The sequence below is a fragment of the Carcharhinus amblyrhynchos genome, chromosome 7 (assembly GCF_965287045.1).
Source record: "Carcharhinus amblyrhynchos chromosome 7, sCarAmb.v2.hapA, whole genome shotgun sequence".
In the NCBI taxonomy this organism is placed as follows: domain Eukaryota; kingdom Metazoa; phylum Chordata; class Chondrichthyes; order Carcharhiniformes; family Carcharhinidae; genus Carcharhinus; species Carcharhinus amblyrhynchos.
The window spans coordinates 55743895-55759244 of record NC_137330.1 but is presented as its reverse complement, the minus strand read 5'-3'; the positions used below and the strand labels follow the sequence as shown (position 1 = coordinate 55759244).

Here is a 15350-nt window from a genome sequence, read left to right as displayed (position 1 = left end):
GGAGGAAACCCACGCAGCCACAGGGAGAATGCGCAAACTCCCACAGACACAGGCCCAAATCCATGTATCTGCACAGCTAGCAGTGCTAGTCACTGAGCTGTTGTGGAGCCCGTCTATCGGTCCAGGATCAAGCACACACACCGACATGAAGTACTAGGCCACTCCTGGACTTCCAAGAGCAGCCCACGCACAACCTGCCGTGTGCATGCCCCTCGCTTGACACGAGGTGGACCTCCACCTGTGGAATAAAGACAAAACATATTAGTTATACAGCCTGCCCTTCCGGTGTCTCCCGAGGTTTACCCTATTTAATAGCCCCTACCATATCCCTCCATTCCCGTTTCACTCATATGCCTATCTAACTGCATCTTAAACGAGTCCAACGTGCCTGCCTCCACCACCCTACTCGGTAGCGCATTCCAGACCCCCACAACTCTCTGTGTAAAGAACCTTCCTCTTACCTCCAAATTATACCTCCCCCCCCTCACCCTTAATTGATGACCTCTTGTGTTCGTACCCAGTCTAGGGAGCAGTCTCTCACTATTAACTCTATCTATTCCCTTCAGTATCTAATATACCTCTATCATGTCCCCTCTCAATCTCCTTCTTTCCAAGGAGAATAGCCCCAGTCTCTTCAGTCTCTCCTCGTAACCCAGTCCCCCCATGCCAGGCAACATCCTGGTAAACCTCCTCTGCACCCTTTCCAGAGACTCCACGTCCTTCCGGTAATAAGGTGACCAGAACTGGACGCAGTACTCCAAATGCGGTCTAACCAACGTTCTGTATAACTGAAGCATTAGACGGCAGCTTTTATACTCTAAGCCCCTTCCTATAAAGGCTAACATCCCATAAGCCTTCCTAACAACGTTCTCCACTTGTGACACAACCTTCATGGATTTGTGGACCTGCACTCCCAGGTCTCTCTGTACATCTATACTCCTAATCAGCCTACCTTTTATCACATAACTCCTCTCTGCATTATTCCTTCCAAAATGCATCACCTCGCATTTGTCAGGATTAAATGCCATCTGCCACCTATCTGCCCACTGCACCAACCTATCTATATCCTGTTGTATCACCTGACAATCCAGTTCTGTACCCGCCAACCCTGCCATCTTGGTGTCATCAGCAAACTTGCTGATCACACCACCTACTCCCTCTTCTAAGTCATTTATGTAGACTACAAAGAGGAGAGGTCCCAGTACCGAGCCCTGCGGCACACCACTGGTCACTGGCCTCCAGCCCGACAAGGTACCCTCCACAACTACCCTCTGTCTCCTATTTCCCAACCAGTTCTCAATCCACCTAACTACCTGGCCTCGTATCCCATGCGCCTTAACCTTTTCTACCAGCCTACCGTGAGGGACTTTGTCAAACGCCTTACTGAAATCCATGTAGATGACATCAACGGCTCTCCCATCGTCAACCGTTTTTGTCACCTCCTCAAAGAATTCCACCAGATTCGTAAGGCAAGACCTCCCTCTAACAAAGCCATGTTGCGTATCCCTAATCAGATCGCAACGCTCCAAATGCTCATACATCCTACCCCTAAGTATTTTTTCCATTAACTTCCCTACCACCGACGTCAAACTCACTGGCCTATAGTTCCCAGGGTTATCCCTACTACCTTTTTTGAACAACGGGACCACATTTGCTACCCTCCAGTCTTCTGGGACCTCACCTGTGTCCAAAGAAGAGACAAAGATGTGCGCCAGAGGCCCAGCAATTTCATCTTTCGCCTCCCTAAGCAGCCTGGGATAAATACCATCAGGCCCCGGAGCTTTATCCGTCCTTACGCTACCTAAAAGCCCTAGCACTTCCTCTCTCGTAATAACTATATCCTGCAACTGAACCTCCGCTCCCTCCAAGAGACCGCACGATTCCGAACCCCTCTCCTTCGTGAATACCGACGCAAAGTATTCATTCAGGAGCTCCCCCATTCCCTCCGACTCAATACACAACTCTCCACTCTTGTCCCTAAGAGGACCAATTTTCCCTCTAACTACTCTCTTGCCTCTAATATAGGAATAAAATGCCTTAGGATTATCCTTAATCCTACTGGCCAAAGCCATCTCATGCCCTCTCTTCGCCCTTCTAATTCCCCTTTTTAGCTCCCTCCTACTCTCTCTATATTCCTCCAGCGCACACTCCGTACCCATTTGTTTTGACCTATCATACGCCTCCCTCTTCTTCCTAACCAAGTCTTCAATATCCCCCGTAATCCACGGCTCTCTAATCCTACCTTTCCCATCCTTTCGCTTAACCGGAACAAACCTCCCCTGCAACCATTTCATTTTATCCCTAAAAGCCTCCCACTTGCCAACCGTGGACTTGCCAGCTAACAGTCCCTCCCAGTCAGTTTGCTGCAGCTCCCTCCTAATCCTGCCATAGCTCGCCTTTCCCCAGTTCAGCACACTCCCGCTTGGACGGCACTCGTCCCTTTCCATTTTTATCCTAAAGTAGACGGACTTGTGGTCACTGTTCGCCACATGTTCGCCTACCTCTACCTCACCCACCTGCCCTGGCTCGTTTCCCAACACTAAATCCAGTATAGCCCCTCCCCTAGTCGGGCAAGTTACATACTGTTCTAGCGACCCTTCCATAACACATTTCACAAACTCCTCTCCCTCCGTACCCCCAGCTCTAGGCCCCCTCCAATTCACTCCGGGAAAATTAAAATCACCCACTACAACCACTCTATTCTTTCTGCACCTGTCCAAAATACCCCTGCAAATTCCCTCCTCCACTGACTTTGGGCTGTTGGGTGGCCTATAGTACACCCCTAGCAGTGTGATCTCTCCCTTTTTATTCCTCAACTCCACCCACAGCGACTCAATCCCTATCTCTTCCATATCGCCCTCCCTCTGCACTACTGTGATGTTTTCCTTGACTAACAGTGCCACCCCTCCACCTCTCTTCAACCCTCCTCTGTCACACCTAAAACACCTGTACCCAGGAACATTCAGCTGCCAGTCCTGCCCTTCCCGTAACCACGTCTCCGTTACAGCCACCACATCCAACTGCCTCACAAACATCAAGGCCCTAAGCTCATCCGTTTTCCCTGCCACACTCCTAGCATTGAAACAGACACAGTTCAACCCACAAATGTCCCTCGGAACCACCTTCTCCCTTATAATTTTCCTTTCACCCGTCTCTCTCCCAGCCACCTCCCCACCCCCCTTCCCTATTAGTTTAAATCATTCCTGAACACCCCAGCTAACCTCCCTGCTAAGACACTAGTCCCCCTCCCGTTCAAATCCTCCCCACCCCTCCTGTACAGTTGCCTTTCTCTCCTAAACACCTCCCAATGATCTACATAAGTAAACCCCTCTACCCTACACCAGTCCCTCAACCATGCATTCAACTGCATGATCTCGTCATTCTTAGCCCTGCTCATACTGGGCAGCAACCCAGACAGTGCCACCCTAGAGGTCCTGCCCTTTAGTTTGGCCCCCAACTCCCTAAATTGCCTACGGACCTCTCCCCTACTCCTCCTTCCTATATCCCCCTCCCCTACGTGTACTATGACCTCTGCCTGGGTCCCCTCCCCTTTCAAAATTCCCTCTACCCTTTCCATTATATCTTTTACCCCTGCTCCAGGGAGGCAGACCACCATCTTGGAGTCGCGCCCTTGCCCACAGAACCTCCTATCAATCCCTCGGACCCTCCCATCCCCTACCACTATCACCTTACCAGACCCTTTCCGTCCCTCTAAATCAGTCTCCCCTTCCTTCCTATTTTTCTGTGCCCCTGCCGACGAACCTTGGGGGGCCTCCGGGGAGGCCGGGGGACCCTGACTACTCTTCTTCTTCCTCTTTCCCCTCCTAACAGTCGTCCATCCTCCCTTCTCTTCCGCCCTTGAGACCTCCTCCTGCTCATGTTTCCCAGCCATTATCTCCTCATTCTCCCTAACTAGAAACGCATCTTCCAGTCGCCCCTCGAGTTGCCTGATCCGGGCCCTCAATCGCTGCAGTTCTAAACATTTACTGCAGATGTGTACCTTGGGGACCCGTGACACCACCAGGAACTCCCACATGTGGCACCGGACGCAACTTACATTCCTCCCTATATTCCCTGCCATTTCCCAACCTCCTGTAAGCGCCCAAGGTAGAAATCTGTCACTCACCTTCTCCAAGCCTGCACTCGCCTAAGCCCAGCAAGCCAAAGCCCTTCTCACTCAGTTCCCACTCACTCCGCTGCCCGCTCCCGACGCTGCCCGCTCTATACTGCTACCCCTTTTTTATACCCCCCGCTCCCCCTTAACGACAATCCCCTGGCCTAACTTCCGGTACGGAAGTAAACTACACTCTAACAAGCCCCGAGAACCGGAAGTACAGGAAAAAAGCGGTTTTCACTTTAAATCAGTCACTCACCACAGCCACAGCCACCAGGTTCAATGCCTTCAATGTTCCCATATCCTTTTCCTTCATCCGTCTATCCAATCTAATCTTGAATAATTGTGTTGGGTGAAATTTTCCAGCCCCATCACAGGAGGGGCAGGGCTGGAAAATACAATGATGGGCCATTCAGAAGTCCATTGCATTCAGCTGGACCAGATGATTCTCCTTCTCTGTTGTATGATGCTATACTTTAGAAAGTAAAATATCATTTTTCACAGGTCAGTAATTGAAAACCTTTTCGTCGCTAAGTATTGCTGTCCCATTTTTATTGCAGATTTCAGTCATGTTCGTGGTTTTATAAACAATAAAGAAATGGCAAACAATGATGGTGATATGTCAACACTGGTAAGTGGTTTAAGTCAATGGAGCATATTCCAATTGAAGAGCCAATAAGGCCTACTTTAAGTTGGTCAAATTGACTTTAGGAGGTGGGAACAACCTCTAAATAGGTCAGTGAACTCCTTGCACTTCTCATTGATATTTCCCCCATGAGCATTTTTGAAGGAATTCAGCAGTAGATTATTTTCATATGCAAATTCCAACCTTTTGATATAGCTAAGCACTGAACTGCCAGTTTAGGACTCAATGTAATTATGTGCGTGCTGTGAATGCTCTGACCATGTTTACCAATGCTGCTGTCACATGATGATCTGGAAAGTTAAAATTTAAGTTATTTTTGTGGGAGTGGGATGAACAGAATTGTTCCTCCTGATCCCTCAAACATAATTCAGTCTGCCGTCTCACCAACCCTACCCCTACTCTCACCCTTGGTAATTGCAATGCCCACCACCTCCCACCCTTTCCCAAGACTTACTTCACTCAGATGAAATACTTTACTATCAGCCAGGCACTCTCAGCCATCCAATGTTGTATCAGTCTGAATCAGGTTCCAGTCAGGATGTCCATTTAAGGCAGGGAACCAATGCATTTCACTCGTTGTTTATTGAAAAGTTAAAATCTATCACATTATATTTTGATGGCCAGATTTTAAAAGCTGCCATTAATATTTAGTCTATTAGAGAATTATTTATATAATTGGTAGTATTAAACTATTGTTGTACCATGATATGATGAATACAAATTACTTTTAAGAATATAAGCAACATAGTAGAGTAATTTTTCAATCTTGCCATGCCTGGCTCAGATCGCACCAATCCTGGAAAATGGTGTGATATTAAAGTAAAAGCAGCAGCATTAAACTCTGCATTTTCCACATTTTCCATTCTTTCATAGGATGTAAGCATTGCTGGCAAGACCAAAGTTTACTGTCAATCTCTAATTTCCCTTGAAAATGTGGTGATGAGCCACCTTCTCGAACTGCTGCAGTCCTTGTGTGAACAATAGCACTATCAGCTAGGGAGCTCCAGGATTTTAACACAGCAACGACAGGTGATATGTTTCCAAGTTAGTATGATGCGTTACTTGGAGCAGTACTGTTTCCTCAGATGAGCGGAGAGGTTGATAGGTAGCAATGAGCAGAACGGTAGCACAGTAGTTAGCATTGCTGCCTCACAGCGCCAGAGATCCATGTTCAGTTCCTGGCTTGGGTGACTGCCTGTGCGAATTCTGCATGTTCTCACCATGTCTGTGTGGGTTTCCTTCGGGTGCTCCTGTTTTCTCCCACAGTCCAAAGGTGTGCATGTTAGGTGGATTGGCCATGTTAAACTGACGTCGGATTTTAGTTAAGCATTTGGTAAGGTTCCCCATGGTAGGCTCATGAAGAAGGTAAGGAGTTTTAGGATAGGAGGAAATTTGGCCGATTGGATAAGTAACTGGCTATCTCATAAAAGGCAGAGGGTGGTGGTGGGAGGAAAATTTTCAGACTGGAGGCCAGTTACCAGCAGTGTACCACAGGGGTCAGTGCTGGGCCCTCCACTATTTGTGATTTTTATCAATGAATTGGAAGAGGGGGCTGAAGGGTGGGTCAGTAAATTTGCTGATGACACCAAGATTGGTGGAGTAGTGGATGAGGTGGAGGGCTCTTACAAGCTGTAAAGAGACATTGATAGGATGCGGAACTGGGCTGAAAAGTGGCAAATGGAGTTTAACCCTGATAAGTGCGAGGTGATTAATTTTGGTAGGACAAACTTGAATGCGGATTACAGGGTCCATGGCAGGGTTCTGAGGAACGTGGAGGAACAGAGAGATCTTGGGGTTCATATCCACAGATCTCTGAACGTTGCCACTCAAGTGGATATAGTCGTGAAGAAGGCTTATAGTGTGTTAACGTTTATTAACACAGGGTTTGAGTTTAAGAGCTGTGGGGTTATGCTGCAACTATACCAGAAGTTGGTGAGACCACATTTGGAGTGTTGTGTTCAGTTCTGGTCACCTCACTATAAGAGGATGTAGAAGCATTGTAGAGAGTGCAGAGGAGATTTACCAGGATGCTGCCTGGTTTGGAGGGTAGGTCTTATGAGGAAAGTTTGAGGGAGCTGGGGCTTTTCTCTTTAGAGCAGAGGAGGATGAGAGGTGACTTAATAGAGGTTTATAAGATGATGAGGGGGATAGATAGAGTGGACGTGCAGAGACTATTTCCTCGGGTGGATGTAGATGTTACTAGGGGGCATAACTAAAAGGTTCATGGTGGGAGATATAGGAGGGAGGTCCAAGGTAGATTCTTCACTCAGTGAGTGGTTGGGGTGTGGAATGCACTGTCTGCTGTGACAATGGAGTCAGACACTTTAGGAACTTTCAAGCGGTTATTGGATAGGCACATGGAGAACACCAGAATGATAGGGAATGGGATAGCTTAATCTTGTGTTTGGACATAGCTCGGCACAACAGTGAGGGCCGAAGGACCAGTACTGTGCTGTACTGTTCTATGTTTCTACGTTTCTAAATTGCCCCTTAATGTCAGGGGGACTAGCTAAGGTAAATGTTTGAGGTTACGGGGATACGGCCTGAGTGGGATTGTGGTTGGTGCAGACTCGATGGGTTGAATGGCGTCCTTCTGCAGCGAAGGGATTCTATGATTCAATCAGTGAAAGATTTCCTTATCGATGTTTGATCAGATGCCTTGAAACAGAAGGTCAGGTTATAGCCAAGGACGGTGATGGTGGAGTCTGTATTGACGTCCAAGTGAATATGACTATCAGTCTGTTGCTCACCTGCAGGATAGTGATCCCAATTTTGGCACAAATCCCTAGATGTTAGACCGGAGTGGCTGCGCCCTTCACTGTATCTGATTAAAGTATCTTGATCAGATCTAGCATGGCCCATCTGGTTTGTTCTCATTGAAGAATTTTGTTGCAGTTTTGTTATAATTCACCGGCTTGTTAGGGCATTTCCAATACAGCAGTTCTGAAGTCACGTGTCAGATAGATCAATTTAGAAGAACTGATTTCCTCCTCTAAAGGACATTAGTGAAAAAGATGACAATCCAGTAGCTTTATAGTCAGCATTACTGAAAGTAGTTGTTTTTATTTCAGACTTATCCAAGTAAGTAACTGGATTTAAGTTCCCAGCTGCTCTGGTATCATTGTCATACATTTCCCTGAATCATTAGTCTAGGGACGGCACCCGCTGTGGAAAATTCGGCAGCCCAGCCAGAAATCCATTGACTTTTGGCATGACCAGGCGATCCTGAAGATGGACTCAGCTGGAAGCTCCCACCTCAGGTCTGTGGATTCTTGGTCATAACACAACCATTACGTTACCTTATCCACATTAACCTAACAAAAGGCCAATTTCCTTCAAATGCCCCATAAATTTCCAAAGTGCAACTGATAAGAATTTTGCATGGATGTTTTGTTTTACCTGATTTTTTTCCCACAATTTCTAATCAAATGTTATAAATACTTTTTTTAAAAAAAATAGGGGCTGGAATTTGCCATCTCACATGACGATTTTCTGAAGAATGTGCTTCCCACAATCCACAGGACTGACACTATTGTTTTCATCTTTACTTTAGGAGGTTTGTAATGAAATTATTCACAATAAAATGTTGATATTGTTATACCTCTCATACACTCTAAGGACCTGTACTTTTTGTTCTTTTGAAGACAATGAAGTTCCAGAAATTGAGAAAATTGCACATCAGGTTAAGATGTCAACAGACAACTTGTTTGCAATCTCACATGGAACAGCATGGCAGCACATGCCAGTAAGTAGCCACATGTGACTAATCTATAAATACAATGGTGCTTTGTTGATGTAATGCATATCCCACGACCAGAAAAATGTTGTCTTTGGTCCCACAGCAAGAGATTTGGAGATTTGGCTGAGTGCCAAATTCTCTGTCCTCCCTTGCAACAGCAACACGGTGTGAATGGTTAAAAGATTCCACCCATTGTCTCTTTACAATTACTCTAACCACATACATCTCCTAATCATCTCTGTGATCGTCACCATCTGATCTTCTGACCAGCATTGAATTCTCCAAGTCCAAGCCTGGTGTATCATGACACATCTTCACTTTGCCTTGTTGTCCTCTTCTTTGCTATTCAATCAGGTTTAAGTGAGCTAAGGCCTGAATTTTCACACTAACTGAGGGGTTGTTTGTGGATGATGCTTACAGAGGCCTAAGTCCACAAGGCCCACCCTGAGCTTAGACTCTGGCATTTTTGTTTGGGGAGTGGAAGTGGGCTATAAATTGCACATCTATGGCTCACAAAGGCAACTGTCCACATGAATCAGCAGCTGACTCCACTCATGTGATTTTGGTGAGTTAGATGTCTGAACCTAAAATATGCTGATTAATCCTGAATAGATCAGAACACAGGAACTTAGGAGCAGGAGTGGGCCATTTGACCCATTATGCTTATTCAACTACCTTGTCAATTCATTTGGATAGCCGGGTAACCCTTTCACATAGGTAAAATATCCTTTTGGATGTGGTCTTGGAACACCTTTGGAAGGGGTAAGGATTCCTTTAGAAGTAAAGAACCCATTTAGGATAGTCAGGTGCCCTTTGAAATTGTTTAAAGTAGATGTGATTAGGTATAAAACGTGCATAAGTTCATTAAAACTGTCAAAGCTGTTAAAGAATTGTCAAGTTGTCAAAGAACTTTGAAGTTATCAAAGAACTGTCAAAACTCATTGAATAAGCTTTGATAGTTCCAATCTGTCAAAGTTCATTGAAACTGTCAAAGCTGTCAAGCAATTGAACTCTACTGGGTATTTAATTTTAAAAGGACCAAATTATAGGATTTGTGCTGCAGGATGGGTTTTATAACATATTAAATGAGAATTTGATTAACATCTATATAGGGTTACAGAACATAAATACTCTCATTTTCATAAACAGTTAGTTGAAGGAATTTCAATACATTGACTTTTTTTATCAATTAGAGTGTTTTTTAAATAATCACATGATCAACAGACAATTTTATTTTATGTCAGCATGACTCTTGAGGTTAACCCATGGTGGATGCTAGGTGAGTTAGCATGAAGGTGGGGAATATAGGTTGGCAGGAGTTGGCACTAAGTTGGCATGAGGCACTATTAAGGCCCATGGGGGTGAATGGGAGACATGGGTTGACATAAGGACTATGAGCGACCATGCGGTGGGTGAGGGCATGAGATGGCATAGGTTGGCATCAATAGAGCATGGGGAGTGCATGGGAACATGAAGGGCTGAGGGATGGAAGGCTTTTTTAAAATCATTTTTCAAATAATTTCAACAAAGTGCCAGAGACAGGCCTTCCAGCCAGCCCTTCTGGTAGCCTCTCCACTCATTCTGGAGGTGGCAAGCTCAACCTCTAACCCCAGAATGAAAATCCAACCTTCTGGGCATCTTTTTCCCAGATCAGGTTGGAGGAGCAGGGAAAAGTCCAGTCACTACATTCCCAACCAGAGAGTGAAATTCAGGGCCTAAAAATTGTCTTAGGAGAATTTTTAAATGTTAAATCATAAGGTTGCATAGTATGGGGTCACATTGTTAGAGAACAAAATGTCTGCATCAGCATGATCTGCTGCCCTATGAGCTGGAATTCTCTGTTGTTGTATGCCCTACCACTGCTGCCAGCAAGAATGGAGAATTTGGCGCTCAGCCAAATCTCCATTCACAGCAGTGGGGCTGGAGAATCCTGGCCATGCTCTTTAATATCACACAGACAGGTCTTCGGAAACCATGTACATTTCTGAAGTATTTATGGAACTTTGCAGAAACACATACGATTGTCAATGTCTCTTTCGCAATTTGTGAGTAGTATTGTTCCAACTTTGTTGAAATACATGAAATATAATTTGTTTCCACACCATCTTCCATTATGTGAAATAAACCTCACCTAACATCGCATGGTAAAACCATTTGTCTCTTGGAATCGTATTGCGTCAAAACAACATCACTAGTTCGTGCTTCCTTCAGTTCTTCAAATGCTTCCTGGAATGCCACAGACCACTTCGAAGCTAGTCCACCTTTGAGCTGTTGGTATAGTGGAGTGAATGTATTAATAAAGTTAAGGTTGAACTCAGAATAACGTACAGTAATCCCTGAGAATGTTCTTCATTGTTTCCTGATCTCTCACTTTTCAAAATCCCCTCAATCTTCTCCTGCATTGGATAGATACCTTCAGCATCTCATTGATGACTCAGATATGTTGCATTTGGTACAATGAAACAACACTTGTGCTTTCTAGCTTTGATTCCATTAGAATGTATCAAAGAAGCAGCACTTTCCCTTTATTCTATTTGCCCCTAAATGTGCCTTCAGTGTCATTTTATTTCATCAAGTTACATACTCAGTGAACAACACACATGCACATGGAGCAATCTTTCAAACCTCTCAGTCTTCCTCAAAATCATATTTAGGCGTTCCAAAAAGTTTGTTGCAATGTTCTTCAGCCCTTAATTTCTTGAGGTAAAATAAATCCATTCTAGTTCGTTGTGTGTTGCACTGAGAAGACTCACCGTGTGGACTGACCATAACCAACCATTATTTCCTAAAAGAAAAAGAGAGGCATTTGTAATGTACCACAGCTTGTTCACAAAGAAAGGCTTTGAGAAGGTTTCACATGGAAGGGAAAGAAGCCGACAGACAGTGGAATTTAGAAAGGGACTTGCAGAGAATGGAATCAAGTATTTTGATTGGGATGAAAGAGGCAGCTTGGGGAAATTCTGAAAAGTTGGAAAATGTGCAAAGGGTTGTAAGGTTAGAGATTTCAAAGACTGGATCAAATCAGAGAGGCCTGTTATAACAACAGGAATATGCCTTTGAAGCAGCCTACAATTCAATCACAAAATTATTTTGTGATCTGGATAGGCTGAGCGAGTGGGCAAGGACCTGGCAGATGGAGTATAATGTTAGCAAGTGTGAGGTTATCCACTTTGGCAGAAATAATAGTAGGAGGGGTTACTATTTAATAGGCGAAAAGCTGCAGCAGGCGACGGTGCAGAGGGACCTGGGGGTTCTTGTGCATGAGTCACAAAAACCCAGTCTGCAGGTGCAGCAGGTGATCAAGAAGGCGAATGGAATGTTGGCCTTTATAGCGAGGGGGATTGAATATAAAAGTAGGGAGGTCTTGCTGCAACTGTACAGGGCATTGGTGAGGCCGCAGCTGGAGTACTGTGTGCAGTTTTGGTCGCCGCACTTGCAGAAGGATATATTGGCCTTGGAGGGAGTGCAGAGGAGGTTCACTAGGCTGATACCAGAGATGAGGGGGTTGGACTATAAAGAGAGACTAAATAGACTAGGTCTGTACTCGTTGGAGTTTAGACGGATGAGGGGGGATCTTAACGAGACATATAAGATAATGAAGGGGATGGATAGGGTAGAGGTAGAGAGATTCTTCCTGCTTAGAAAGGATAGCAGGACTAGAGAGCACAGCGTCAAGAGTGGGGGGGGGGGGGGTGCAGTTTAGATCGGAGTTGAGGAGGAACTTCTTCACTCAAAGGGTGGTGAATCTCTGGAATTCTCTGCCCGTTGAAGTGGTGAAGGCTACCTCGCTAAATATATTTAAGTCACGGGTAGATAGGTTTTTGATAGACAAGGGAATTAAGGGTTATGGGGAGAAAGCAGGAAAGTGGAACTGATCCACTTCAGATCAGCCATGATTTTATTGAATGGCGGGGCAGGCTCGAAGGGCTAGATGGCCTACTCCTGCTCCTATTTCTTATGTTCTTAATATTTCTGTGTAGTTGTTCGACAGGGGTGGAAAACCCCTTTGCTACCCGATAATGAATTTTTCTTTTAGCTTTGGACTGTTATAAGGGCTCCCCTTAATGGTTGTGGTGTACATTCAGCCAAGAATATACATTTGTTTTACCACTGGCCCCAAAGCAAATAATTCACAGTGGACATCCCTCCAGGTTAAAATTACAAGGAATTAGTTTCAGTGAGGCTCTTCCAAACATTTTGCAACTTTGGCAAGAGAGTGGTGGAACCCCCACACCCCCCAGAGAAATAATGAGGTGGTGGAGGCAGCCTCGCTAAATATTTTTAAGACGCGGGTTGATGGGTTTTTGATAAGCGAGGGGATTAAGGGTTATGGGGAGAGGGCGGGAATGCGGAACTGAGCCACGACAGATCAGCCATGATCTTATTGAATGGCGGGGCAGGCTCGAAGGGCTAGATGGCCTACTCCTCCTATTTCTTATGTTCTTATGTTCTTTTTCTGTTGTGGAGAAGTGATAGAGATGAGGTTTGAGTGGCAAATGCTAGAGATGGATGGATGATGCATGAAATTTACCACCTCTGGGGCAGGCGAGGGTCACAGAAAGGAATTCTCCATTGGCCTCAGGAGGAATTTTACAGGCCTCACCCGAGCGAGATCGTAAAATATTAGAGAATCAGAGAGAGGTTGTGCAGCAATTTCCCTTAGGTGTTTAAAAGCTTAGGGTCAAGTCTGTTACTAGCAGATTGTGTATAATTTACTTATGACCATTCCTTGTCCCTTGTTTTCTAAGGTTTCTTTTTCTTTTCTATTAATTGCCAGAAACATCTTGAGAAATTGTTCTCCATTACAATCAGTGTCACTTGGCCAGTAATGTTGTCCAACTATGAAGGTTGCTATATTCAGGTAATACCTATTTGTCATTAACTAACTATTTTAGACTATCATGAATATTAGTGATTGTTAAGGGGCTGTAATGATCGTTAACAATTACATTATTCTTCATAGATGTTTCAGCGTGAACTGAGTACAAAATGGATACTGAATGCAATTAGTACAGGTGCACATGTTTTGAAAGGGAAAGTTTACCACAATTATATGATTGACCTCAAAGTCAGCAACTCCAAATTGTTTGGACGGGCTTTATACATCATCCAGGTAGGGTGAAAATAAGTAAAGTGCTTACAAAGTTAATCCAAAGTTAATGGTAAATGTTCACAAATTTAAATGGTAGTTACCTTTTGCTGTAGAATTATCATTTTAAATAAACTCCATGTTCAAAAATAATGCAGGTAATGGATGGCATGGTGGCACAAAAGTTGGTACTGCTGCCTCAGAGTGCCAGGGCCCGGGGTTCGATTCCCAGCTTGGGTGACTGCCCGTGTAGAATTTGCACATTCTCCCCGTGTTTGTGTGGGTTTCCTCCGGGTGCTCCGGTTTCCTCCCACAGTCCAAAGCCATGCTAAATTGCCCTTAGTGTCAGGGGAACTAGCTGGGGTAAAATGCATGAGGTTATGCGGTTAAGGCCTGGGTGGGATTGTGGTCAGTGCAGACTTGATGGGCTGAATGCCTTCTGCACTGTGGATACTATAATTCTATGATAAGTATATGGTCTCAAGCTCACCTTTTATCTCAGCCTTTACCTTACATTTTAAATTTTGCAACAACCTGGCAGATGCCTGAGTTTTCCTGATGAAACCTTTAATCTACTCCTGGAATATACATCAATGCCAGACAATAATCATAAAACTAAACTGAAAGACTGCATTCACTTTACATTCTCTATTGTTGGAGCTAGCTGTTTCTGTAGCACAAATAGCCTGGCTAATCCTTGCTGGTCAGCATTACAAGTCAAGTCCCAAGCTTCCTGTCCTGCAGTCTGGGCCAGCATAAGACTGTCATTCAGTTTTAGAAAGAGACTTCAAATAAACTTAGAACTTAAGATCAACATTCCAACATCAACATTGTCTCATGTTTCTCTCCCAAAAAATGTTGAAATGACAAGACAGTTAAATAAATCGAATGGTGGTGTTCCCATTTATCTGCTACCCTGTTCTTCTGGATGGAAGTCCTGGTGGGTTTGGAAGGTGCTGTCTAAGGATCTTTGGTGAATTGCTGCAGTGCATCTTGTAGATAGTACGCACTGCTGCGACTGACCATCGGTGGTGGAGGGATTGAATGTTTGTAGATGTGTTGCCAATCATATGGTGCTTTGTCCTGGATGGTATTAAGCTTCTTGAGTGTTGTTGGAGCTGCACCCATCCAGGCAAGTGGGGAGTATTCCATCACACTCCTACTTGTGCTTTATAGATAGTGGGTAGGCTTTGGGGAGTCAGGAGCAGAGTTACTCGCCACAGTAATTCTAGCCTCTGACCTGCTCTTGTAGCCACTGTGTTTATGTGGTGAATCCAGTTGAGTGATTAGTCAATGGTAACCCCAAGGATGTTGACAGTGGGGGATTCAGTAATCGTTACACCATTCAATGTCAAGGGGCAGTGGTTAGAGTGTCTCTTATTGATGATGGTCATTGCCAGGCATTTGTGTGGCATGAATGTTATTGCCACTTGTCAGCCCAAGTCTGGATATTGTCCAGCTCATTTGAACATGGAACTGCTTCAGTATTTGAAGAGTCGTGAATTGTACTGAACATTGTGCAATCATCGGTGGACATCCCACTTCTGACCTTATGATGGAAGGTAGGTCATTGGTGAAGCAGCTGAAGATTGTTGGGCCTAGGATACCCTGAGGGACTCCTGCAGAGATGTCATGGAGCTAAGATGATTGACCCTCCACAACCACAACCACCTTTCTATGTACCAGGTATGACTCCAATCAACAGAGAGTTTGCCCCCTGATACCCCTGATTTTTGAACAGTAAAGGAATTAAGGGTTATGG

General features: G+C 44.8%; 1 protein-coding gene across 1 annotated transcript in view; it reads left to right on the top strand.

Annotated features, from left to right (window-relative positions):
- The window catches only part of gckr (glucokinase (hexokinase 4) regulator), a 71812-nt gene that overhangs the window by 50303 nt on the left and 6159 nt on the right, over positions 1-15350 (top strand). The window contains exons 13-17 of the mRNA XM_080192361.1: positions 4675-4745; positions 8220-8316; positions 8405-8505; positions 13277-13360; positions 13463-13612. Of these exons, the coding sequence (XP_080048487.1) occupies positions 4675-4745; positions 8220-8316; positions 8405-8505; positions 13277-13360; positions 13463-13612 (503 nt within the window). The remainder of the gene's footprint in view (positions 1-4674; positions 4746-8219; positions 8317-8404; positions 8506-13276; positions 13361-13462; positions 13613-15350) is intronic.